At 46.6% G+C, this 26,605-nt stretch overlaps 1 protein-coding gene across 1 annotated transcript in view; it reads right to left on the bottom strand.

The window, feature by feature from the left end:
- The window catches only part of LOC118783126 (cytoplasmic dynein 2 heavy chain 1), a 137,663-nt gene that overhangs the window by 87,152 nt on the left and 23,906 nt on the right, over positions 1-26,605 (bottom strand). The window contains exons 38-67 of the mRNA XM_036536832.1: positions 26,200-26,399; positions 24,924-25,188; positions 24,524-24,731; positions 24,296-24,425; positions 23,296-23,451; positions 22,227-22,486; positions 19,431-19,677; positions 19,171-19,322; positions 18,767-18,911; positions 17,861-17,963; positions 17,325-17,492; positions 16,705-16,835; positions 16,233-16,481; positions 15,847-15,955; positions 15,401-15,514; positions 14,178-14,320; positions 13,117-13,198; positions 12,760-12,914; positions 12,244-12,381; positions 8,947-9,060; positions 8,374-8,534; positions 7,862-7,985; positions 7,394-7,515; positions 7,197-7,283; positions 6,526-6,652; positions 5,063-5,204; positions 4,661-4,770; positions 3,671-3,691; positions 1,706-1,804; positions 1,032-1,155 (exon numbers count right to left, since the gene is read on the bottom strand). Of these exons, the coding sequence (XP_036392725.1) occupies positions 1,032-1,155; positions 1,706-1,804; positions 3,671-3,691; positions 4,661-4,770; positions 5,063-5,204; positions 6,526-6,652; positions 7,197-7,283; positions 7,394-7,515; positions 7,862-7,985; positions 8,374-8,534; positions 8,947-9,060; positions 12,244-12,381; positions 12,760-12,914; positions 13,117-13,198; positions 14,178-14,320; positions 15,401-15,514; positions 15,847-15,955; positions 16,233-16,481; positions 16,705-16,835; positions 17,325-17,492; positions 17,861-17,963; positions 18,767-18,911; positions 19,171-19,322; positions 19,431-19,677; positions 22,227-22,486; positions 23,296-23,451; positions 24,296-24,425; positions 24,524-24,731; positions 24,924-25,188; positions 26,200-26,399 (4,386 nt within the window). The remainder of the gene's footprint in view (positions 1-1,031; positions 1,156-1,705; positions 1,805-3,670; positions 3,692-4,660; positions 4,771-5,062; positions 5,205-6,525; positions 6,653-7,196; positions 7,284-7,393; positions 7,516-7,861; positions 7,986-8,373; positions 8,535-8,946; positions 9,061-12,243; positions 12,382-12,759; positions 12,915-13,116; positions 13,199-14,177; positions 14,321-15,400; positions 15,515-15,846; positions 15,956-16,232; positions 16,482-16,704; positions 16,836-17,324; positions 17,493-17,860; positions 17,964-18,766; positions 18,912-19,170; positions 19,323-19,430; positions 19,678-22,226; positions 22,487-23,295; positions 23,452-24,295; positions 24,426-24,523; positions 24,732-24,923; positions 25,189-26,199; positions 26,400-26,605) is intronic.

Genomic DNA, 26,605 nt, shown 5'->3' with positions numbered 1-26,605 from the left:
TTTAGAAACTTATTGAAAGGGGTGTAGGGGGTAAAACATACAACACAATTAAATCAATGTAAACAGAATATAAGTACAGTGTAAAGACTGGCAAAGCAAACAAGGCTTCTTCAGCTGGGAGTGCAGAATGAGATAGGGCTACAGTTCAAGTCCAAAACTGTTCAACACTGAATTGATCATGGTGTTGATACAACTGCCAGTCCCTAGTCTTTCTCTACACAATAAAGAAATCAAATTCCTCCTCTATGTAGGTCACCTGGTTATGCTCTCATCCATAAAGAAGGGATTATATCTGAAACTGGCTCTGCAGTACTGATTTTGCTCAATGGGACAAATGAACAACTGAAACCTTGCGTACAGAGATTCACAGAGATATGCATCTTATCTTAGAAGGAAAACACCGATCAATGTTTGCAGGGTAAAATAAGGCCAATATCCATTTTAACTGACATCCAAAAAGGCACTCAAATTTTGGCTTAACTATTAAGACAGCAACACCCGCTCACACTATAAAGTCTTACATTTCCAGATGCTATACTCAGAGAGAAGTCCCCCTCAGCCAGTTACTCCTAATGGTATCAAAAAGATGCTCTTTGCACTTAAGGGAAATGAATCATGATAGAGATTTGGCAATGGCTTGCACCTTGAAATAGTAAAAATAGTGAAAAATCAAAGCCATTGTCCTTATCCTATTTTTTAGATAATGTGTTTGACTTTTCAATATTTTTTATTTCAAGATAAAAGCCAAAATTCTCAGCAAGTCTCTCCTGCTGTTTTAATGACAGGTGAATCAGTCAGCACTATCACAACCCTTTCGTTTGATTTTAAGTACACATTTATATATTGCTGTCTTACCTGTAAAATACTTTATATATTTTGTAAATACATTTATTATATACATATTAATCTATATATTAAAATACATTGTTGGTGTTTGTGTTAAAGTTTTGGCAAAAAGCTGAGTATGTCGTGCTGACACAGCATGTGGAACAGCACAAAGAAAGAGGTGAAGGGGGGGAGCCGGGGCTGACCCTGTGCAATGAGGTCCCGTCTCAGCAGGGGATACAGCACGGGCTCCACTCCATCCATCTCCTGGATGATCAGGGTCTTCCCAAAGCGCACGGCCAGCTCCAGCGCAGTGATGAAGTTGGAGTCCTGGGAGGAGAGACACGTCATGAGGGAGGGGGCTGCGAATCGGCCGAGCGCGGCCGCCCCTGCACGCACGCACACACGTACGCAGACGCACGCGCAGACTCGCCACGTGTTACTGATGTGACCGCGCACGTGATCCATCTGCACACGCCTGAAAACTGCGCTCTCGCCTCTCTCGTTTGTTCGATGGCTGCTCAGAGAAGTCAACATGACACCATTACTAAATCAGCAGTTTTAAGACCAACATTTATCACTGTATGCCCTCCCTTTGTAATATACTTAAGGATGGAGAATGCAGGCTATTGTAGTGTGGGGATTTATTTTTAGAAGGCAGAGTTTCAGTGAAGCAAATATGATAAAAAGCAGCTCAAAGCTGTAATCTAAAGAGCAGTTATTTCAACGTTTGGGGCCGATTTTGGGTTTGAGGGTAGAGCTGATTTATAGTACAGTGGTGGGACTGGCTCAACAATGACCAAGTAATGCGGTGATGGGTGAGGTGGGGGGGTGTACATCCCAGGCCTTGTGGTAAAGCAGTGAGGTCACGAGGCCGTACCTGCTGGTTTATCACCTCCAGCCGGGACTCCTTCAGGTGCGTTCTCAGCCACTCCGTGGCTCGAGAGGATGGGTCGATGAGGAAGGGGCAGGCGCAGCTCTGAAACGCAGGAAAAAGCCAGGGTTACAGAAGCAAGCTGAGCACTGCCCCTTAACACCTGTCAGACCTACAACTGCCATATCCTCCAGCGAGTGAGGGCACCTTAAAGTGAAAGGGAGGTGCCCACAGTCAGATTTATCCCCTTAAAAGCCATCTTTCACAGTAGCTTTTATGTTGGCCTTTGATGTGCTATAAAAGTGCAAGAATTCAAATGATGAGAGGGTTCAAGAGGGTTCACCTGCTCCGACAGGCAACTGTCAACTGCAAGAAATACGTGCCCCATACTTGACAACTGTTCCTCTAGTGGCAAGACAGCATGTTTAGTAAGAAACACTACCCATTATTACACAGACTTTTACTTTATTCCGCCGTATAACAATAAAACTTTTCTCTTACAGATTTTTTTTTCCTGAGAATCTATTTTTTTCTTTTTGCCACAATGTGACATATTCAATTGAACATTTAAAATGGCAAGTATGCGAGAAACTGGCATTAATGGTCATTTCTTTGAAGGAACGCAACTTCAACTGTTAAGACTGACAAGTGCTTTTACCGTCATCACAGGGCACACATAAAGGGCCACAGCGGAGACGGAAAGAAAGGGCTGAAAGAAAACCAAATGAATCAGCCACTCATTATGTGTATTTAAATGCTATGAGAGGTTTGTGATATAATAACAGACTGCTTCGTGAGTGTCGTGGACACCACTGAATGACTGCTAAATGGGGCTTCGCTTATTGTAAGTGTTCTCTTTTGTGGGACACATTTCTGTGCATTACAGAGTCAGACTTCCTTTCAATTATTCATTGTTTCAATTTCTGGCATGGCACTGCACAGCAGAGAAAACGGACACAATCAGAGAATTCAGAGGTGAAAACAGAGTAAGTTCTTTCTGATGACTAACAAAAACCACAATTTAAAATGGTTTTTTAAAATTACATTGACGTCAAAACTTGTATGAGGTCATAAAATACACCCTAGCATTGCATTTTATTTAACCAATTAACCATTACCAAGTATATTCTTGTTGCATAAACTAGCTGCAAACTTGCAAATCTGACAATTCATCGATTTATTTTTTCAAAAGGTATACGCTAAAATACTCTCCTACTCTTCCGTTGTTTTATTTTTTGTCTGTTTACTTGGTAGGCACTCATTAAACTCATTCAAAAATGTTTCTGTATATGTGTTTAATGTAACACAAGAAAACAAAACTACAAATATAAAAAATAATAATTAAAAAAAATTCAACAGCCTGTTTGCCAGCCTTTTGTTGGAGAATCTCAGTAGCATGAAAACTACAGTACAGTAACCCTAGTAACTCTATAGGTACCACCACAATTCAACTCATATCTGCAAACAGAAAACTTACATTTACTCAAAGTGCCACTCAAAACTGGTATGCATGTATGATTTGTATTTTGTTTACTATACCTGTTTAGTTTTGAATCAATCCCAAGACCTCCTAACCACAGTGAGTCATGCAAGTGACAAAACTAACCAGCTGCAGTGAGATCCCTTTAAGCAATATAAGTTACGGCAGGGTTTTTCCCCTCGATAAAAAACAACAGACCGACTACCAATAGCTTGGCAGAGACAGAGCTTCCACCCAGCAAGGTATGGTGCTTGGATCTGTCTGAATGTTTTAGTGTGAACTACTGCCCATTTTGGTTTGGAGGTATTAGGATGCATTCATAAAGCAAAAAGCAACTATTTTAGGCAAGAAAGAAAGCAAAAAAAGAGGAAATGTCACGGGCCTCTACTTGATGCTAAAAGAGAGATGAAAGGGGTGTGGAAGGGGTAATGGTTCAGTTCTAAGTGAAGGACGGAGAAGGCAGGAGATGGAGGTGGTGAGGAAACTCTTACCCGCGACTTCAAGGCATTGATCTATTGCAGCAATGGAAGGTTAAGGGGAAACAGAAACACAAAAATGAGTAGTGATTAAAAAATCTGTGGAAGAAACGATGACTTCAGGTGAGGTGGAGCCCGTATCCATTTACTCGCCAGAGGAATGGCAGAAACGTACCCTTCTGCACAGCCACAAGACGGAATCAAATCCTCCCAGTTTGTGATTTAAACACAACTTAGAACAGCAAAATCTATGGGGTGTTTTTTGTTTCGGGGGTTGTTATGACACACTGCCGATTTATTTAAAGCGTAAACTAAAGAACACCAAAAACGAACCTTTTCAAGGCTGTGACTGCCTAACTAGTTTTCACACTCGAACATGTCAGTGACTCTAGTGAGTAAATGAATGAGTAAAACTGAAGCATGCAGGCTTCCGTCTTCCAGTCACAACCAAAAATGTTGCATGTATATATATAACACAAAAAAACACTTTCTCAAATCTGTTACTCAGAAATTTGCTTTTCAAAGGCAAATCACTATGTGGGAAGCTCGAATCCGGTTCAGACACAGTAAAGCCGACCCCATGCGAAACTCCCACTTTGTGTTTGGTGGCAGCCTCCGCCGAGGCTCAGCGTGAGCATGAAGTCTGCTGAAATGAAAGGACAAACGGCAAATGCCAGGATGATGACAACAGCCTTCTGGGAGCCATCTCTGGAAGTTAACCAAAGGACAAGAACGACTCTGCCAAAAGCAGATCAATGCACGCGGCAAAATTTTCAGTTTCGCCCCGTTCTTCTGACCCTCCGCACACAGGCCGATATTGGGAGTAGTGAGCGGAAACTGTTCCTGTTTTTTGCTGAGGCGCAACTAGAGAATGAACTGCTAACGTTGGACAAGCTCATTATGCTTCAAAACATGTCAAAAAGGCCAAAGCCCTGTTTTTGGCATGGGTTTACCCAATTGAGTTCAACCTCCTGACTGTATACGGTGAAAGGTGTGCCTGTGTACCTGTAAGATGACCAGGGCGTTCTCCATGGAGAGGTCGTCTGAGGGAAGCCCCTCGCTCTTCCAGATCAGCTGCTCACTCTCAGAGCACAGGAAGCGACGCAGGTCAAAACCTATCAAATCAAAAGATAAACACAAAAACCACAGAGCAATGAAAAACCACATTATGCTCAAGTGCTGGTTTGCGACTGAGTTAGGTGGATATCTGAAGGTCACCTTGAGTGAGAGGGAGGGATTTCACAAGCTGCATTTTCAGTTTATTTTGATTATTTCTCCTAAATGAGCATTATCTCGGCATCCCCCTCAGGCAGGTAATGCTCACTGGAGCTTGTTAAAAAGCAGGCCTGGTTTCTTGGAAGCAATTAATCTGTGATGCTGACAGGATAGCGTGTGCGGGGGGGTTACTTTGAAGGCCAGAGGACTTCATCCACTCTTCCAGGCTGGCTTTCCTCTGATCCTCGGGAGCAGCCGACAGATAAGTGATGAAGGCTGCAGCCAGTTGGGCTCTCTTAGGCAGCGTCTCCAGCTCCTCTGTTATCTCGGCCACCTGGGGAACACACATGCAGATGCTCCGTGAGGAACACGCTCAGAGAGACGTGCACACATACACACAGTCTCTCTCTCTCACACACACACACTCACACACACTCACACAAACTCACACACACACCAAGATACTCAGCTTATAGCAGTCAATAATGTACAAACACAGCCTGACAGACACATGTACACATTCAAACACAGGGTCAAAGGGAAACACACACATTCTCTCTCACATATGCATATTCAGGCACATACAATCAGCCACTCAATAATACACTCACACTAAAATAACACAAACACCACACACTGACAGACAAAACCAAAATCTTGATGGCACACATGCTCCGTGAAACGCACATTCTTTCAATTATACAAATAGACACGCATCATAAATAAGAGAAAAAAGCAACCACACACACACACACACAAGTAACCAAATAACACTGAAATAAATGCTCTGTAGCGCACACACAAAAACATGCCCAGTAAGACCGAGAAGCACGCGCACCTGCTCCAGCGCTTCCACTTTACATGCGTATGAGGCACACGGGTCAGGAGGCTGCTGTATTAATTAGGCCGGCCCTAAACGCACGGTTAACATTTGGAGGAGCGCAGGGGGCGAGGCGGTGGCACAGCGCGAGCGCGCTGGCACACTGGCACGCTCTCCAGCACCTGGCACACTGCCGGCCCAATGACATCTGTGGTGTGTTCAACAAAACGCCAAACGCCCCCAAATTAATATGCCCCACGAAGCCCTGCAAGCCACCACATCGCGCAGAGACCGCTCATTGGCTAACTCGCCACTGCGATTGGACAGCACTGATGAACCTGCGTCATAAACCATCTCATGTTCCTGGGAAACCTGGCATAACATAAACATCTCTAGGGGGAGTGCCTGGTAAACCAGTAGTTTTGGAGGGTTTATTCCAGTTATTCAGTGCCATTTATTATTGACATGGCTCATTTATATGAGTCAGATGGACTGGTATGCCCCTATGGTGTGAACAGCCCTAACAAACATGGAGCCTCCTGAAGTGCTATGTGTTCATCAACAACCACCCACTGTGCAGTCACGCCTGTGTGTGTGTGTGTGTGTGTGTGTGTGTGTGTGTGTGTGTGTGTGTGTGTGTATGTGTGTGTATCCGTGTGTGCATGTGTGGGAAGTAAATTGGTCCAGGGGGGTTTTGAAAGCAAGAGTGCTGGAGTGCATGAGCTGAAATTAAAGAGCCAGATGTGGCTGAATCAGCTAGGAGGGGCAGAAACACCAGACCTCTTTAATGAAGCACCCCAGCCCCACCCCCCCCCACCCCCAACTGCAAGGCTACCTGGGCGTTCCAGCGAGTGTGCTCCCCATCCAGCTGGTGGATCAGTTTCTCCGCAGCCTGGATGGTCTCCTGGGCTTTGCTCACCTCCGCCTCCAGCTTGGCCGCCTCTGTGGTGCGAGACTGGAACCTGGAAAGAGAGGAGCTCGGGGGTCAGCCGCGCCCCGGGGCACCTCCACAGCTGTCGACTCGCAGGGCGGCCGAGCCTCAACACCTCCCGCATCGGCCCCGAGTCATCACAGCGCCGACTCTGCCTTCCGGGAGACGCTACAGGCTCAGCTGCTAACGTGAGTCAAGTCTAAAGCGAAGATGAAGCCGGGCACCTTTTCTGAGGGCGTGACAGGTAAACAGAGCAAGGCAAACGCCACGCGGCGACGTGCCTCCTGCCGCTCCGCTCGGATCCGACTCTCTCCCTCACTGTTTGACAGTGACACCCGCTTTGTCACATCCCACAGATTTCGCGCGCCGAGGGGAGCGCGTGTCTCCAGAGCTCAAATTTGTGTTACCAGAGGGGAGCTGTCACACTGAAGCGAGACATGCGAGGCCAAGGGACTGGAGATGTTCTATTTCGATGGATATGTACCGTGGGTGCAGTGTGAAAAATGCAGTAAGTTTAACTGAGGTTCAGATTTGTTTTTTGTTTCTGGGTATTCTTCTCACGGAGAGATACCTACTTTTCCTTCAGTTCGTTCACTTTCTGCCCGACGGAGTTCAGGAGGTCCTCCAGTTTGTTCTTCCTGCTCTCTGTCTTCCGGAGGTTTCTGGAAAGGGAGAACGGGGAAGAGACGTTGAGACGCGATTGGACCCCCAGCTGGTCCTTCGTGTAAGGCTGAGGTGGTGGGCGTCGGTGTGTGTGGGGGAGAGGACTCACTCCATCAGGCCCGCCTGCTCCTTCTCCAGGGGCTGGATGCGCTCCAGGACGTGAGAGTACTGCACGTTGGCCTTCACCCAGGCCGCCAGAGGCGCGGCCGCCGCACTCGCACGCTTCGCGTTCTGCAGACGTGAACCACACCCCACAGCGTTACTGCTCAACACTGCTCAGTGCACTGTTCAGCCTTATGACCACAGTGGCTGCAATGAGCGATGGCCGCACTACAGCAAGAAACCAACAGCAGCAACATAACCCAGCAGGAGAAAAAATGTAAAGAATAATCCTAAAGTTAATGTGATTATTTTGAAAGCAGAAATTCTTTCACAAAGAGTATGAGGAGAAGTGAGAAGCATTCCTCGCCCAGGGGCAATTTGTGGTGCTTTGTACTGTGAACAGTGGTCGCGCTTGTTGTACAACAGTGCGCAGTTAGCCGTCCATGTTAGCTAAACGAGTGATACGATCCCAAACCTTTGGGTCAAACGAGGCCTTGTTTCTGTGCAGAAGCTCCTCGACGCTCTCTCGGATTTCGGGGGTTATGTTCCGCACTTCGAAAGTCACAATGTCTTCTCTTACGCCTCTCTTTGCGAGGAAACTGCAGGAGGAAAACAGCCTTTAATTTGCTGATGAAAACAGATTGCTTTGTAGCGCATGTGCTCCCAGTTATTGAAATGAAAATCATTGGCTATAATCAGCAGTATGCAGTAACAAATGTTTCCATTTATTAAAACTGCTGGCCCAAGCAGGCTGTGCTCACTCAATTCAAACTATTTATAAGCAGCAGATTTCATTCTCGAATACTTCCACCAAAACTACTTACAGCTCTGTGAACACGCCTCACTGTTGATGAAATGATCCATCAATAATAATGTAAACTTCAAGGCCAAACCCACACTTGAAATTCTGCTCGCAGTGCGAAAGCCAATCGAGAAGTTTGAGACGCATGGCAAAACATGGTGGCTCTCCTCTTGCTCACGCCTCACCTCTTCATGCTCACCCATGAGGTATCAAAAATACCCATGAGCCTCAGCACCCCCTCTAGGATGTCCCGAATGACATCCGGGGGCATGCGCAATGAGCGGATCTCCGAGAGCGACTCCGGCTTTATGTTCCCCACCGCACGCTTGGCTTCATCAACAAGGGGCTGGAAAACAGTGGCAAAGTACAGCGAATGCTTCTCAGAAATCGTATGACTAATACTTCATTGCTAAAAGGATACTGACAAAAGGTGCCTCATGGATACTGCCGTGGATTCAATATAAAAATGCAATGAATTTGAGGGCATTCACCAAGGTGAACCCTAACGTACAGTGAGACAATGAGTGTACAGAGAGTACAGAGACATGGCCATGAAACCCCTGTTTATTCATAATCTCACCGACCATGATTCTTACAATGCATACATAAATGTGGATTTAACATTCATGCACACATAAATGTGGATTTAAATTAGGCACCTGTTCTGTCACTACTTAAAGCTCAACCTCCTGCTGGCGATGACTGCCTGACGTAGATTTGGACAGGAAATAATCGATAAGGTTTCATTCCGCGTTTACCTGCACCTCCTTCAGCTCGTCATCAATTTTTCTTTTCCGCTCCTCAATCTTCAACACCTCCTCCGCCATCTTCCCCTTGATCTTCTCCATCTCCGTCTTCTGATCACTGGCATTCTAACGTAAGATTTTACATCAGTTCCCTAAATTTAGCCGCAGCTACACACGCCTACACACGCCTACACACATTCGCTCAGAAGCACAGGTGCACACACATTTCACACATTTTACAAAATATCTATCTTTTTTGTGCGTCAGCAGATCAAGGGCATATCTCCCTTCTCATACTGTAATGATTTGGAAAATTCAGCACAAACTGACTCTCCCGTTGCTTAGAGTCTGCTCTGTCTGTCACTGGCAGTTCTGCCACTCGGCAAGCAAAGCGAAGCCGTACCCTGACCCTGGCCCTGGCCTTGACCCTGTGCCCCCGGGAGATGAAGAAAAATCAAACCACACCCCAATTGCAGGGATATGCTGACACAGCTGCTGTGAGGAAGGTCACTGACTCCTTATTACTCAGCTTCAAAGTGTCCTTCACATCTCATTGCAAGTGGGAGGGGAACCACACCAGAGCTTAAGAGACACTACTCAACAGCCTGGCCTATTTGCCCTCTAACATTAAATCATTATTTACAGGCAGAGCTGCTCAGTCAGTGGCTTAGTCAGTAAATTAGTGAGGGACAATATTGTTCCTTTGGGCTCTCCTATGGCAGTTCCAGCCAAAACTATCAGCGAGTGCTTTTGAGGAGAAGAGAGGGAAGTGCGACTGTGCTCACAGACCCCAGCAGCAGGCATCTGGTGCAGCGGTAAAGTCATTTCCACCTGTCTCATCCCTGCTTCTTTCAGCCCTCACTCACAGCACTGGGGAACACCAGGGAACAGCCCGCCCCTGATCTCCGCAGCTGAGATTTATTCTGTACGCACTGTTATTTCCCCCTGCTAATAAATTAAACTGTTTTTTAAACTAATGAATGGATCGCTGCCCAGAAAAGTTGATTTCCCAATAAAGCCTATAATAACTGCTTCATAGAAGTGAAAAAATAATAAAGTTTTAGTGGGCATAATTAGGAAGGAATTATATAAATAAATCCCATTTAAATTGACCTCTTTATAACAGTTGCCAAAAAGTTCTCCTTCTCTGAGACCTTCTCAATATGTGAAAAATCTTTTGTAGTTTGAAACAGCTGTAAGAGCCATGAATCAATGCTGGACACTTCTCTTACATACACAGTACATGTTCCTGTGACAGCGGGGAAAGAGAAATGTCTGGGAACTATGCAAACACACACACACACACACTTATGCATGCATGCATACACATACACACACATGCATGTATGCACACGCAGACACACACACACACACACACACACACACACACACACACACACACACACACACACACCCTCTCTCTCTGGCGGAGATATCCTGGAAGTCACATCACTCTAAAGGACAACTACCTTGGCAACATACTCCACTTCTGTCAGTGCTCAGAGCAGGTGGGATGAAAATACCCATCAGCCAGCTGAAGTGAGTGATTGCTGAAGGCGGTAAATGGTTGTCATTAGAATGTGTGGTGCACTCTCACAGTGGTGACAGGGAGTGGGAGTGACGGTGGTCCTGTCTGAATCGGCGGGTCAGGGCAGTCCCCCACAGAACCGCTGAGGTGTCAGAACTGACGGTCACACTTAACGTGTGTGGGTGGGGATGCGACGTTACCCAAGCGATAAAAGGGGTGGGGGGGTTTAATTAAAAATGTATTCATCTTGCAGCTGCGTTTACCTGTCACACGCCAGCACATTTCACAGCTCACAGGGTCAGGCCAAGGACAGAGAGCTGCTGTCTGTCATGCAGTCACATCAACACACAGACAAAAGGAAATGCACACGCACACACACATACACATACTCACACACACACACACAACACTAATTACCTCTGCATATATTAACAGCACAGCACCAAAGCTTACCCGAGAAGCTCAGCACTTAGACACAGCTCACGGTAACGCGAAATAAATATCACTTTGCAACAGCTACCTTCGGATTTGGATTGTGAGCAAAAGGAACATATTTGCTGATGTTATTCTTTGCCCTCGCACATTACTGGCAGACAGAAACGACCTGGAGGAGCAGACACCAGCAAGCCTCCTCTGTTCCAACACAGTAATGAGCCAGAATACATGAGACTGCAGATAATGAAGAGCTTTCAGATCTGTCAGCACCGCCGCATCCCTCTAACGTTATGCACTCAGATATAAGAAAGCTGGGAGTGCTTCAAAGGGATCAGGGAGTCCCTTTCAGGTTTCATAATCTATAAAGCCAGAGAGGATAAAAAAAAAATCAAAGGTGCCGGGAACATTTGACAATGACTGTCTGTTCACACTGACCCATCACACTGTGCCAGGAAAGCTAACTTCGCCGCCATGTGAAGACATACGGTCTGACTGTGGAATTATACATCAAGGCAAGCACAAATTATATATGGAGAGATGAAATATTAATTGGACATTATGGTTTATATTCTCAGAGAGGCTTTTTGGAGCAGAAATTAGGGATATCTCTCAAATTTTAGAACAAGCATAAAGTGTACTGCATGTTCTTTCATGACCCATTAGAAAAGTAGAAAAAGAACTAAAGAAACAAAATACTGATGGCTTGTTTTCTGGTATGCGTAAACAGGTAACACTTGATACATTGGTTGTTTTTTGGTTGCTGTTGAAAAAAAATTTGAGGTCAGTATAGAGTGTAGAAGGCTAGTACACACTGGCGATAGCAATAGCCCCTCCATTAGCTTATGGAAGTCATCTTCAGATTACGTTAAAGTTACACTAAGGTTGTAAAGTTACCTTTTTTATCAAGTGTTTTGTTTGCCATTCTGGTGCCATGATGGTCACCTGTCCGTGTTATGTATAATGCACAAAACAGGATGTGGTGTTCATATATGAACACATATACTTTTTATTGCTTTTATTTTTATTTAAGTATTATTCAACTAGTTGTGAATGAGACAATACAAAAAAACCTTCAGAGACACTGAGGGTTACAACCCAGTTCAAGAGACACCAGAATAAATAATTTAGCCCCTGTAACAGGTTTCTGAACTGAGAATGAATGGTTCAGCTGTTATAAAAGAACGCGGAACATGTCTACACCCACAAAAGACTTTGGGGTGCCTCCATTTTTGCTTGCTTCATGAACAGAATACAGGGATTGGAACACTCTGATGACTGGGTACAGAACATGTATGGAGGGAGCGCTCGCGACCTCCACAGCGCCCCCCCATGGTCCGGATCAGTACCTGCATGGAGACGGTGATCTCCTGTAGCGCAGCATCGGCCTCAGCCTGCTTGGTCTTCAGCAGCGCGCTCTGCTCCGCCGCCCGCCCCTTCAGATCGTCCACCAATGCCTTGGCCTCATTCAGTTTGGACACGCCCGCCTGCAGTCACACACAAGAGAGTCACGCCCTGACATGAAGCACTGTGCGAGAGTGATGCATAAACCTTATATATCACACAAAATGCCCTTGTGGGGGATGCTACCTGCTAATCATCGCTTTTGAGGTCCAAAACAACACTGATGAGCATGAAGCATGAACGCTACAGTGAAAGTTGGTGACACTGAATTTGAATCTAATGCACTAAACACAAAACAGAACTATGTCTAATAGTCTTTTTCATCAGAGACAATTGGTTAACAGTGCTGGGGGAACTGGGAAATGGTCTATGCCCAAACACTCTACACGCTAAGCGTATATGGTCTAACAGTCTATTGCGGAACACTGGAGAGTGGAGCGGAGCAGTGTGAAGCAGTGCACCTGCAGGTGGCTCTGCCTCTTGATCAGCTCGGCCTGCTTGCTGCTGTAAATGGAGCTGTAGACCTGCAGGAAGGCCATGTACTGGCTGGGCGTGGCACCGTACTCTCTGCATGACTCGTGGATCATCAGGAAAGACTTGGAGATGTCAGCGTGACCTGCTCCACAAGAGGAAAAAGAAAATCAGAGCACAAACCCGCGAGCTAGCACCTCAGTTTCTGCACCACACACTGCCTCTCAAAGCGGAGAGTCTCAAATGTCCGGCTGGCCGCGGAATTACTGCTTTTGTCAGAAGTGTGCACATGGCATTCATGTGAGATCCTGGCATTAAGAGCGCGGGACGCAGGAGACAGAAGGTACCTGACATTTTCCTCTTGTGTCCCTTCTTCCCACGGCCTTTCCCTTCCTCCCCGGAGGCCTTCGACAGCAGCATCTCGGGGATCTGCAAAGGCAGAGCCAGGAGCTATCACGAGGCATCTGTCACGCTAACCACAGCTCGAGCGTCGCTCAATGCCCATGTGTGCACCGTTCTTAAGGTTACATTCCATATGTTTATTCAATCACGCATTCCGAAGTCGTCCCATCATGACAGCGCATGAATCTCATCAAAGACAAAGGCACGCCCTCCTTCCTCAGGAACAGCGGGACCCCATGGCGAAGGAGCCAAACCTGCCAGGTCAGGAAGGGAGGGCAGTAGGAAACGCAACAGCTCCTAGGGGAGTGTCCTGGGACCTCTCATCAAAAGGGGCCGGTGGTAGGAACAAGACGGGCGGAAGGATAGGAACAAATCCGAGGATGACATTCTGGGCAGAGGGAGGCTGCCGCGAAATATGGGTGAAATATTCATCAGGTCGCTCCTCGTTACAGCCAGTGAGCTGCCAGATTGCGTCACTGGCAAACCCGCAGCGCATCCCCCTGTGCTTCAGACCGTACGTTAAGGTTAAGAGGGCAGGGGCCAGGTGTGCGGGTACAGCCTTTACGGATTCATTAAAACAGGGAGTGAAACCAGATTGCACTACGTGTGCGCAACGTGTGCGAACCATTCTGCATTCTTCAATGACTGTGTGGATTTTACATGCGGGGGCCACAGATCTAAGCCCAACACTCACAGATACAGTACGCCTTAGGTTGTACGTGGTGAACTGCACACTGTTGTATATTGTATACTGCACTGTACATTGTATACGCTAGCACTACACTGTGTATTGCTGAAGGTTTGGCAATACATGATTCCCCCATCAGGAAAAAACAAGAATTCTATCTGGTTCATTTACGTCTTATTCTGTTCTATTCCATTGTACTGTACTCTGCTCTGCTCATTTGTATTCCACCTCATTATGTTCTGTTGTACTCTGTTCTTTTTTACAAATTGTCATCTAACTATATCGTATTCTGTTCTATTTTTACACCTCTCTCTGTACCTTTTTCATGCTGCTCTCAGACCAGCCCTCCATCCACTGCACGGAGCACTTGCGGTAGAGCGCCGGGTTGCTCTCGCAGTTGATGGTGAAGTTGGGGTTGGTGCAGTCCATGATGAGAACGACATGGAGGTTCTGCTGGATTCCTGGGAACAGACACAAGAAGACAACCCCGACGGCGTGAGAACTGCCACCGTCTGGCGCGCTGGAAGGGTGTGTGGGGGGGGGGGGGGGTTGTAGGGGGGGCGCCTCGCTCCGATGGCACAGGAGAGGGAGCGGCGGCTCTGAAGGGCCCTGTGGGAGAGACGCAGCGAGCCGAGCTCTGTCTGCCTGAGACACCGCCGCCGCCGCCACTGCATTGCAGATGCTGCCATTTCACCTGCACTCAAGGCAATCGCTCCTGACCAGGCGATGACATCACACACCTTCCCCTGCTCTGCAGCACCAGCGCAACAGCAGGCACACAGAGCCGCCGCGCTCCAGCAGCGTCTACAGTTATGGCTGTTACTTTGCACACTTAAAACACATGCAGTGCACGCACTTGTTTGCATACGTGCCGTATGTTTCTCATCACCCGTTTATATGTCTAATGTAATGTATTTTATAAGGATGCGAGAGCCACTCAGTTAGGCAGACTATAAGATTTGAGATAAACAGATAAGCAGGGATTCACTCCTGTAGTCTCTCTCTCTCTCTCTCTCTCTCTCTCTCTCTCTCTCTCACTCTCTCTCTCTCTCTCTCTCTCACTCTCACTCTCACTCTCACTCTCACTCTCACTCTCACTCTCACTCTCACTCTCTCACTCTCTCACTCTCTCCACCTCTCACTCTCTCTGTCTCCCTCTGTCTCTCTCCTCCTGGGCCTGCCACTGAAATGTCTGCCTCAAGTGTTTCACAGGAGCCTTGGCACAGAAGAGAGCATATTTTTCACGCACCGATGAAGATCGATATTGGATTATCTCACATTACTGAGCACGGCGCGCATTAGCACAGAATACACGTCGCCTCAAACGGAACTAAATCAAATTCTATCCCATGGAGGCTGTGACCCACCCCGCTTCAGTGCGCTAGAGCTCCAAAACATTCAAATGTCCGAGAGCAGGAAAAAAAAAAAAAAAAAAAAAATCACCAACCCTTTCCTGCTGAAATCATTTAACAGTCAGGGAGAAGAACTGAAAGCACCAGAGATGTGAAGAGATGGAGACCATGGCTCTGTGCTGCACTCACTGTATGCGAAGTAATTAAAGATAGGGCCCGGGAATCCGTCCTGGGACGCCTGGTCTTTCAGGGTGGACAGCAGTGGCTCCAGCTCCTCGGTGCTGTACAAACCTGGCACCTCCCCTGAAGAGTAGGATCAGGATGGGGTTATTCTCAGGCCCACACGGGTGACAAACCACACCCCAGTAAAATTTAACAACCCTGTTATTATACTAAAGATGACGAGCTGTGCCTCGGAACAACCTGACAACCCCCAATTCATCATACACCTCATTTCATACATGACAATTATGTGGAGTAAGCAAAAGGGAACTGTTTGTACGAAGTGAGTAGTCTTTAACAAACAAAACCTTAATTTGTCATCAGTTGCCTCTGGTGCATTATCAGGTTTTTCCTTCTGTCAAGGAAGGATGAGAGCAACATGTTTTTTTGTATATATGCATTTTTACACTGACCTGAGGACAGCAAGCTGTTGACCATCTCCAGGAAGGACGGGTGAACAAACTGGTAGTCCTCCAGGAGAAGCACCACCTGTTGCCCCTCGATGCCAGCCAGCTGCATCACCTACAGGGGGCGCAATCAGATGGATCTCAACTCACAAAAAAGCAGTCTGTTAATATGTTTAAGAAAGGAATCCTTTATTTAAAAATCTACCCCCCGTTCCTCTAAGTGGAATGAGTTTTTTTTTTTTTTAAATTGGTGGAAGTTTTAGAATTCCAGAACTAGTACTGAGCGTGGAATTCCATCATGGAATTTCATCTAGGCTTTGACCTCTGCCCCTGATGCAAAGTTTCTCACAGGAATCGAAGGGTGTGGGGGGGTGGGGGGGTGGGACTCTTACGGTTTTCAAGTCGGTCTTAAACTGCTTGAGGCCGTATCCGCGGGAGATTTTCGGCGTGAAGAGCGCGGCTCCGTGCATGTGGCTGACCACAGAGGTGGCTGTGCGCCGGCCCACCCCGCTGCGCCCCGCCAGGAGCAGCGACCCTCCCGGGCAGCTCAGCACACGGTCCACACGGGACATGTAGTCCAGGACCTCGTGAAACAGCAGGATGTCCAGCTCACGGTTGTCCCGACCGTACAGGACAACTCCCTGGATGGGGGGGGGGGGGGGGGGGGGGGGGGTGTCAGATAGAATGTTCTCCTGAATTACAGACACATTTAGATAACACATGTCTGCATCAGACTGTTCCATGTAATAATGTCTCACAAGGAAACCCTTCCCATTCCACAGTCCTCATGTAATAAACAATGATACTTAAAGGATGTCCCATGTTTGGGTCTAGAACTAGCTTTATGGACAGTCACCCCCTCACCTTGTGAATGACTTCCCTGAGGTCGGTGGAGTTGAGGCGGCCCAGCGGCTTGCCGTGAGAGGGCAGGGACTGTCCAGGTGCCATAACAGCCCCTGCCTCATGGGCTGCACCCCATGTCACATAGAAAGTGTCTGAAGATCACATGACTGTGTTGGTTAGTAATGTATTCCTCATTTGTAAAAAGATAATAGCCTCTCCATTATATCACATTACATTATTGTCATTTAGCAGACGCTCTTATCCAGCTTTTACATGTTATCCATTTATACAGCTAAATATGTACTGAGGCAATTCTGGGTTAAGTACCTTGCCCAAGGGCACAGCAGCAGTGCCCCAGTGGGGAATCAAACCAGCAACCTTTCTGTTACGAGCCCTGTTCCTTACAATTACACTACACTGCCAGCCCCAACGATTTTACATTAAAACATTTCCCTTTGTCTAACATGTATAGAACGTTCAGAATCTGAACTCCATACTTACATAAGTGTACCAAAAATTTGTAAAACTATCCCTAAATCTCCAAATGGAATTCATCCTCATGGGTATGTTGCTAAATGATTATACTGTAGTTATAATGTGATGGATCCTTATACATTTTCACTGGTCGCTCAACACATTACCGGACATGTTCTCCAGCACATCTGAACCCCAGTCCCCTCGGATCACAGACTGCAGGATGTTATCAAACGCGTTGAGATCCTTGGTAGTGACGATGCGATCCCGAAACAGGCGGCGGGCCTCATAGGCTACAACCTCCAGCACCCCATCTGTGGGATTTTGGGATTTTCCTAACCAGCACAAAAAAGACATGTCAATATTAAATACAACTACAGACAGCAAGTAAGAAAAAACTTTCTTGATTTGGATGACTATTACATACAATTCAAAAAGTGTTCAGATTGAAGGGTGAACCACAGAAGAGAACGGATATTAAAATTGATGAGAGTCAGGAAAAAAAAGGCTCGTCCGTTAACACTTTTAATTAAAATGAATGATTGCAGTCACTATCGCTACATAAACATATTGCTGGGAAAGAGAGCAAAAGAGGGAACGAGTGAGGAGAATGCATGGAGGAAACTCAGTGTGCATATATATTGTTAAGCATGAACAGTGATAATAGCTGGGGCTACAGGCTAAGGGCTGTCTGGACACTCACCAGAGGTCAGGTCATATCTCAACAGACTCAGTACCCACTGGGTCAGCACACAGGGGGTGAACAGGTAGTGGCTATAGTCATCCACCGTGAATTTGGCTTTCACCTGCAACCATTAAGGAGATACTGAGATGATCAACCAGGAGAGCTGGTCATCTCAAAGAGAGGCAAACAACCACCGCATATTGCAAGTCACGCTCAGGCCTGTCAGTTGACACACACATACACCCACACGCACATACTCACACACATGCAAAAAACACATCATATCGCAATTCCATCCTCTATTAAATCCTGGTTCTGTGAATAGTATGGAATAGTGACAGTGCTATCTAGTAACTAGGCCATGTGCTGTATTTATGGGGTGCAGCTTTGCAGATTTAACTTTCAGCTATATGTGGACCTTCTTAAGTTAAAGGAATTAGATGCAAAAGCCTGTATCAGGAACTGATAAGGCTTGAATTCCAGCCTAATTTAAAGTTAGCCATTTATTTGTAAAGCAGCCACAGCTCTGGGGCAAAGCTTTCCCCGATAAAATGCCTCATCTAAACAAACTAGAACCCTTCAATTACTCTGCCAGCACCCGCAGAGATCAAAGGGGACCTCGCCAGGCACAGCACAGAATGAACACCTCTGCGGTAAGCCACGCATGTTGTTTCAGCATGATTATGTACTAATTCTCAGGATGATAATAATATGGCGTGCTCTGCAGCCTTCCATTAAGACACAGGGCAGTTTCTGTCCAATCCTATTTCTAGTGGTAAAATACATTGTATATTTTCCCACTGTCACCTTATTTGTTTGATGAACAGATCCTTAACAAAGGAGGATTGTACTAACATCAATTCACATGTAGGCAAGGCTAGCATTGTATGACAGTGATCATGGCTAAGTGACAGCGTGACTCACCTGCTCATACACCTGCACCAGGGACCCGGCGAGCTGGTGAACCTTTCCAGTGGAGCTCCAGGTTGACTGGTCTCCCAGGCTCCTCTGCAGCACAGGTTGCAGGTAGGCGCTGTAGATGGTCTGCAGCTGTTCTCTGTCAGGATAACTAAGGAGCAGAGGGATGCCTGTCAGTCATCTGTACAGACTATTCAGAATATTCATTGATGGACTAGTGCCGCTGATACAGTATCTCTGCTTTCTGAAATGCAAAAAGCTATAAAATTTAGCTTACTGCTCTGTGTGGAGGAATATATTTCTATAGAAGTGATTTGTGTTTGTCTATGTTTTCCATTGATATAAATTATTTCCATGTCTTGTTAAAGATGTTAATATAGAACTGCTGAGACCGGGCCATTAGCACTCACTCAATGGTGCAGATACGAACGATGGAGGTGAATCTGGAGGTGAGGACATGTCTGCCCACAGCACCCCCTGCAGACATGGAGGCCACAATCTGGATGTTTTCTAAACCCACCCACTCCAGGTTTTCATCATAAAAGCCGTGGTAGGTCAGCACCTGAGGAGCAGATGGAGAAGCGATGGATTTAAAACAATTGAGCAGGGCACCGCTGCCTGGCGCAGGGTTTGAGCCTCTGAGGCCTCTCTCTGGCTGTAGCTCTCCTACCTGCTGCAGGAAGGCTATGAGGTTGCTGGTGCCCCACTTGTCAGGTTTGGGGAGGTTGATGTCTTTGAGGTAGAGGACGAGTCGCTCGCAGTCTTTCGGCCTGTAGACGCGGCCCGTGTTGGAGCTGATGACCAGGCAGGTCTGGGTGAGTTTCTGCAGGACGTGGCGGGACGAGGTCTGAGCGCTGCAGTGGACGGTGGCCACCTGGGTGGAGCGCAGCTGCGAGAAGGCGTAGCGCAGCAGCATCCTGGGGGGAAACGGGCCGGGAAGAGTGTCACCGAACAGGGATGACACATGTCACCGAGTCATTCAACACAGGGGACACAGGTCAAAGTCATTTAAGAGAGAACACCAGTCCTAATGTCAACGTCAACTGGGAGGATGCCAGTCATAACACCATTGGACAGGGAAAGGCCTAGTCACAGTAAAGAAACTAGTAACAGCAATGGAAAAAACGAGAGGTTTAAAGAAACAAATTCAGCACAATACCCAGCAAAATCACTCAGCACGGCTACTGTCCACACACATAGACAAGGCCATTCCGAGAGCACAGTCCACACATTTATTTTATATACATACATCAGTATGATAATTAGGTGGCCAGAGGCACTGGGGTATTAGACTATACTGTACTGACCCCATGAGACAGTCCTAATTATAACGTGACCACTCTTTTCAAAGAAGATCAATTTTAAAAATGACTTTAAAAACTTTTATCATATAAGAGGACACACACTCAAAGGAGGTGGTAGTAAAGTGCAGGACTGCTACAGACTTCAGGTGAAGGCATGTACAGGTGCAGGGTCCCAATGAATTTGAAAAATCCCGTATGCCATCACACAGTAATTAGATAAGTCACAACACGTAGAAATAGCGAGCAAACCGCACTGACAATGAGACACAAGTGCATGTACACTCACAGACTTGTTTGCACAAATGGGGATTACCACAACAAAAACAAAAGACTATCTTTAATTGTAGGACTTTAATGCTGGATTACAACTAAGTGTTGCAGGTGTTGTTTGAGGGTGGACTGAAAATTGGTTCTATGAGAAAAAATGGCCCAAAAAAGTTCAGTCCAGCCCATGAGTATATCACAGATAAGCTGCATCATGACAAACACAACTTCAGCAATCGATGGGGAAAGACAAGCCAGTAACTGGCAACCTCTTGTTCTGTTCCTAGATCAGATATTGGAAACCCTCTTATCACTCCCTTCAAATGACAACATTCAGGTCACCAAATCATTTCCTCTGAGGGTTAGCATCCAAACAACACTCTTTGCACAACCATCCCGCATAGTCTTCAGTGGCACCATACTTGTAGCTGCAACACAGTTGTACAATGATTCCACTTGATTAACTACCATAATCGTAAGATTTGCATTACATCTCCTTATGAACCCCTGGTATCTTTTCCAGGCTTTCCGTATCTCTTCCATATAACCACTTTTTCAGCATGGCAAGTGTAGTTAGGCTGATGCGGTTTCCTACCACTACACACCACGCGAAATGCTCACTGACATCACTCCAGCCAATGGGTCCACCTTCTCTCTGCCTTTTATGCACACCCCACCAATATGGTACTTGGTCTAGAGGGATGAGTGCCCCCTACAGGCATATAAAACCATCTGGTTTCACCTACTTATTAAACCCTCAGCATTAGAAGGCCACAGGCTGGTATAGCTGCTGACCAACCACACGCAAAGTCAGTCACTAACAGGAGACCACTTGCACTGGGAATTTTTTATTTATACATGTCTGGATAAAACGGAGGAGAAAGCTGCCTACAGAATTTTGCTGCCTATAGAAAGTGTTTAACATTATTTATGAAAAGCTCAGCTGAGGGTTCAGGTGACTTGAATGGATACTTGAATGGAAACACTTATGTTCTATTGTGCTGGAGGGCGCTCTGAATAAGAGTGTCTGCTAAATGCATATAATGTAATGTAAAGGTGAGGGCAAATTTAAAAGGTGACTGCACAAAGGCTGCACTGAATATTAATCATAATTTCTTTCTTCAATGGCCTTGACTACAGAATGTTCATAATGTTTCACCTCTCAGTGGATGTGCTAAGAGCAGGCTGACACAGGCTGAAATGTAGACAGCCAATGGAGGACAGGCTTCCAAGTGTGACCACTTACTCAATATCCAACAAGTTGCCACAATCATGGCACCTTCTTGCTTTCCCTCACTATTTTTAGAAAAGGTCATCAGTCAAAATAACTCAACACAGCACACAGAGGATGGCAAGAGAACAGCAGGAAAGGAGAGGACAGAACGGAGAGGCATGATCTCATTGAGCAGGACCTGAATTACCATCTACCAGCAATTAAATATGCGATCTGACTGCCATCCAAGAAACAGCATACTACATCAGTATTACATGGAGTCAGATAACCAATCAAGAAAGATCAAGAAACTGGACAAAAAAAGTGTAAAAATCTGAAAAGGCAACAAAAATTTGTTCCCATCTGGGTTTGTTTTATGTTGCCTTTCTTGTTTATAAAAGCAACCATCTGTAAATGTCTTTTTTACACTGGCATAACAGCTCTAGCTGTTTACATGAATTCTTTTGTTTTAACAGAACAGCCATATCAGATCTGCCTTCATTGACAGACATCAAGAAAAAAAATATGATTCATCTATTCATTTTTGCTTGGCGGATATCTAAGGCAACCGAAAAACATTAAATTTGCATTAAATCTAGTAAGCAAAAGCAAGGCAACACAACATCCACTTGTGGATATATTTCACAAGTGGACATTGATTAAAGTGGTCGAATGAGGACAGTACCCTTTGCCACAGCCTTCTGGTCCCACTAGCAGGAAGGGCTGTCTGTGCTCAGTGCAGAGCCACAGCTTGAAGTAGTCCAGCCCTCTCTGCATGTCTGGCGTCTGGATGACCGGCAGCCTCTGGGGGTTGCTGAGATCCTCCACCGTCAGGCTGTCGGGCCGCTCCAGCTGGTAGGCCACCAGCCGATCCACCTCTCGGTCGTAGAAGGTGTCCAGGGGCTTCCGTGGGTCAGGCGGGCTCTCCCTGGCCCAGCCTAAGACCTGAACAAAAAAACACAAACAGTGAGGTCTTTAAAAGCACTGTGGGTCCACAAGATGGACCCTATGGTGTAACACTGTAGATTCAAGCAAAAATCTACTCTCCATGTCTATTCTAAACTCCTTCCTGTTAAATGTCATTACTTATCAAATAAGCACAGGGACAGGCTCCCTGGATACAGCAGCAGGAGCGTCACTGAAAACACGCATATAGCTTCTATGACTTGCTAAATGTATGATTAACGCATCAAGGTTTATGAATGCTTGAGCAATAGTCGAATTCCCATGGAACTGAGCTACTTGATGTGCGAATGCTCTTGACAGCAAATACGAGTCATTAATGACTTTTGGTAGGGACTTTTGGTACAAGGCGGTGAGCTAGTCAATGTTAGCAATATAATTTGCAAGACGTGATAGTAAATGACATCCAGCTAGTGAGCTATCAGAAGAGATGGATGTATTTTTCCTCACCACAGAAGACTCTAATATAATCTACAACAATCTAATCTACTCAAACATTTTCAAAGACCATGGGCACCCTGCAGTTGTTTTGTTTTTCAAACTCATATATCTAAACGTCAGCTTCCTTACTTATCAATAAACACAGCCCTGGTATGCACTGATTAACTTGCTACCCAAATGACTGTGGTTTCTACTGCGTGATATTGACACCAGGCATTTCAATTTTTCCCATAAAGGCGGGAAATCTCGATTTGATGTGGCACCTGTGTCATGTATCAGTTGATACTTCTTGTTTGACAGAGCACTAAACAGCCTTTCGGGACCGAATCACAGGCACAGGCGGTTCTCACCTCTTTGGCAAACTCCACACGGGACTTGAAATGTAGGTTCCCCCCCAGGCCCCTGATGAGGCTGACCACGAACTGACCACGCTCTCTGACACCGCTAAGGTGAGACAGACCGTTCAGCACGGTTCCCACCAGACTGGTCTCCACCACAAAGTCATTCTGCAGAAGGCAGAATCCAAGACAGGAGAGGGAGGGGAGTAACTCACAGTCACAACAGAGATATAAAATATAAAACAACCAATACATATAATCCAGCATGACCACTAAAAGCAAAGATCAAACAACCACTAATGAGCAATGAGCTCAGCTACAGGACTGAACTGGAGCAGTTGTCTAAATCAATATATGTATGTAAATCTATATATGTATGTTCCACAGCACACCAGAGTGGATTAGACACTGTTGAGAGTGGTGAGAAAAGGAAACTCTAGCCATCCCTGGCCAAGCCTTGCCTCTATTCTGGTCATTGCACATGACACGAATGATTTCGAACTCGAGCCATAGGGCTCAGCCTGCAAGTCAAGCAAATGCTTTGCCAATTGAGCTGCTCAGGACCTGCATATCGAAATATATATTATTTTGTATTAACACTTACAATCATGAAGCACTTGCCAAGACCCTGTCCACACACAATCTCCTTGAGGTACATGAACACAAAATGACTGACTGATTAATCGATCAGTCATACATGACCAACCTGCAGAATGCTGTAGTGGACATATAAATACAGGGGTGGTAGAGCAATGCAAAGGTTAAAGAGCACAACTTTGTTTCAAATTTCTCACATGGAACACTGCTTTACTGAACCTTAATTCGTTCAAAAAATTATTCAACTGTATATATGAATATTATAAAAATATAAGCTATCTATGTTGCCTGGGATATGGGTTTCTGCTAGGCAAACAATATAGCAAACGCACGGAAACATCTGTGATGGGATTTAAGGTTACGCTGTAAACTGTGTTTAGCATAAGATGTGTGCAATAAGAACCGAATACAAAACCTGTTTCAAAACCCAGTCCAGGCTCCTCTCGAAGTAATCTCCGATCCAGTTCTCAAGATTACTTCTGCATTCATCGGGCTGACCCTTCAACCATGACTTCACCAGAGACTTCACGTCGGTGTCTTCATCGCTGAGGTCCGAGAAACACAAGCAAGAGCATGTCACACTGCACGGCTGTTGTGCCCGCTGTAAATGATTTTCTTGCGAGGGACGAGGCAGGGTCCCCACCTGAGGAAGATCATGCCCATCCGCGAGATGGTGGCTGGGGAGGCGCAGCTGAGGTCGTGAGTCTCGAAGACGAAGTTGACATTGGGGCCGAACTGGATCCTCTCGCCGCTGGGCATGGTGAGGAGACGGTTGTCGTCCAGGACAGAGTTCAGAGATTCAATCCACTCAGGGTCAATGTCACCGTCACAGATAATCCAGGAGTTGACTTCTGCCGGGGAACACGATTTAATCCCCCGCGCCATTAACCCAAGAGGTTATACCAATCACGCTTTCACATATGCCAGGCTTCATAACTGCAGCTCTGGAACTCCAGAGCTAATACACATAAAGAAGATTTCAATGCACTGTGTTGAAGACATCACAAAAGAAATCAGCCATTGTGAGAGAGTGGTGCTCTTACCCTGAGGCTCACGGACAACCTGCCGGGCGCTGTTGGTCAGGACCCCGTCTGACCATTCGCGGGTGTCCATGTCGATGTGTCCCAGCAGCTGTTGCCGGGGCATGGCTTTGGGGTTCATGGTGTACTGCTTGACCACCTTGCCGGTGCGCCCCAGTGCTGCCCGCAGCATGCGCCACAGGGTGGACTTCCCCGCCCCGCTGGGCCCCACGATCACCACGCCCATCCTCTGCCGCAGCTGCTCATACAGCTCCAGGGCCTTCTTTATCTGAGGAGGTGCAATCCATCCATTCATTCATCATTCATTCATTTAATGGAAACACGTATTTCAACAAAAAACCCTTAAAACCATATACTCATTCACAGTACTGTGGCCATATAAAGCAAAAGCACACAGCAGGCTGGGCCAGGGCTGCGGCCCATGACTCTGCAACATCGTCTGATGCCCTCACCACTAGCACACACAGCTGCTTGTGTGTGTGTGTATGGAATAAAGAGGGAGAGGAACGGGAGGGGAACATGGAGGGGGCGAAAGGAGGTGGAGAGAGCTTGAGGGAGGCAGACAGGGTGGAGGGAGGTGGAGGAACTCCAGAGAGGTAAAGGGAGCTGGAAGCAGTGGACAGAGCTAGAGAGAGCAGCGGAGAGCTGGTGAGGACAGGGAGGGGGCGGGAGGTAGCAGCAGGGAGCGTGAAGTAGCAAGGGGGGACTGTGACTTGGCCACCGAGGGCGGACAGAAAGTGTGATTGAACATGACACTTCTCCTCAGGCAGAGATATCAAAGCAGTGCTGTCCCGTAGGAGCACCGGTCCAGCGCCACCTGCTCCCATAGAATATTCATCCTCTCGCCTACCTGCAGCTCCTCGCCCATCATTAATTCAGCAACACACTTCTACCTCGCCATCAGTAAACACTGCCCGAAAAACAGCATTCAGCAAACACCTGATAGGGAATGAACTCATGGACCAAGTGCTGGTCTTAATTCCCATAGAATTTCCTGCCTGACCTCTGAGTTACCCAGTGCATCAGTATACACAAACAATCCTGTACAATCGGGTCTTCTGGCCTGAATTCAGAGTTCGTGACATGAGAGTCAAGGCAATCCAGTAACATCAGCTTTCCACCTCCTCCTGTATTAGACAAAGGGAGACGTACTGATGTACCCCTGATGTAAATATGAAGCACAGGTGTAGGGCCCTTATGCAAAGGGCCCAGTGCGGAAGGACCAGAACAGAGCAGGTAGAGAAACGAAAGCCCATCGTGGGCTGCACCGGACAAGCACCTGGCTAGGAATGATCTCCAGCTTGGCCTCCTCGAAGACGGCTTCCAGAGCAGCTGACAGCATCTCGTACTCCACGTCCTTGAAGTCCACCCCAGGGAAGACGTCTCGCACCAGGGCGTCGAAGCGGGAGCTGTCAGCAAAGGTCAGCTTGGACATGGTGTTGAGTCGCAAGGCCTGCACCACGATGTGGCTCTCCTGAACTGTGGGGAGAGAGACGCTCAAAATGGATGCCCCACAGGGCTGGGTTTACTAACAAAGCTGCCACACCTCTGCTGTGACTTGTGGGATATCATTACTTTTTTCCCCATACTGCACTGCACTCTCTGGTGTACTCAGAACATGTTGAGTCAAACCATGTAATGATCTTAAGTTTATCTAATATTTTTGCATTTCATTTAGAGGGCTG

The sequence above is a fragment of the Megalops cyprinoides genome, chromosome 9 (assembly GCF_013368585.1).
Source record: "Megalops cyprinoides isolate fMegCyp1 chromosome 9, fMegCyp1.pri, whole genome shotgun sequence".
In the NCBI taxonomy this organism is placed as follows: Eukaryota; Metazoa; Chordata; class Actinopteri; order Elopiformes; family Megalopidae; genus Megalops; species Megalops cyprinoides.
This window is presented reverse-complemented; position numbering and strand designations above follow the sequence as displayed.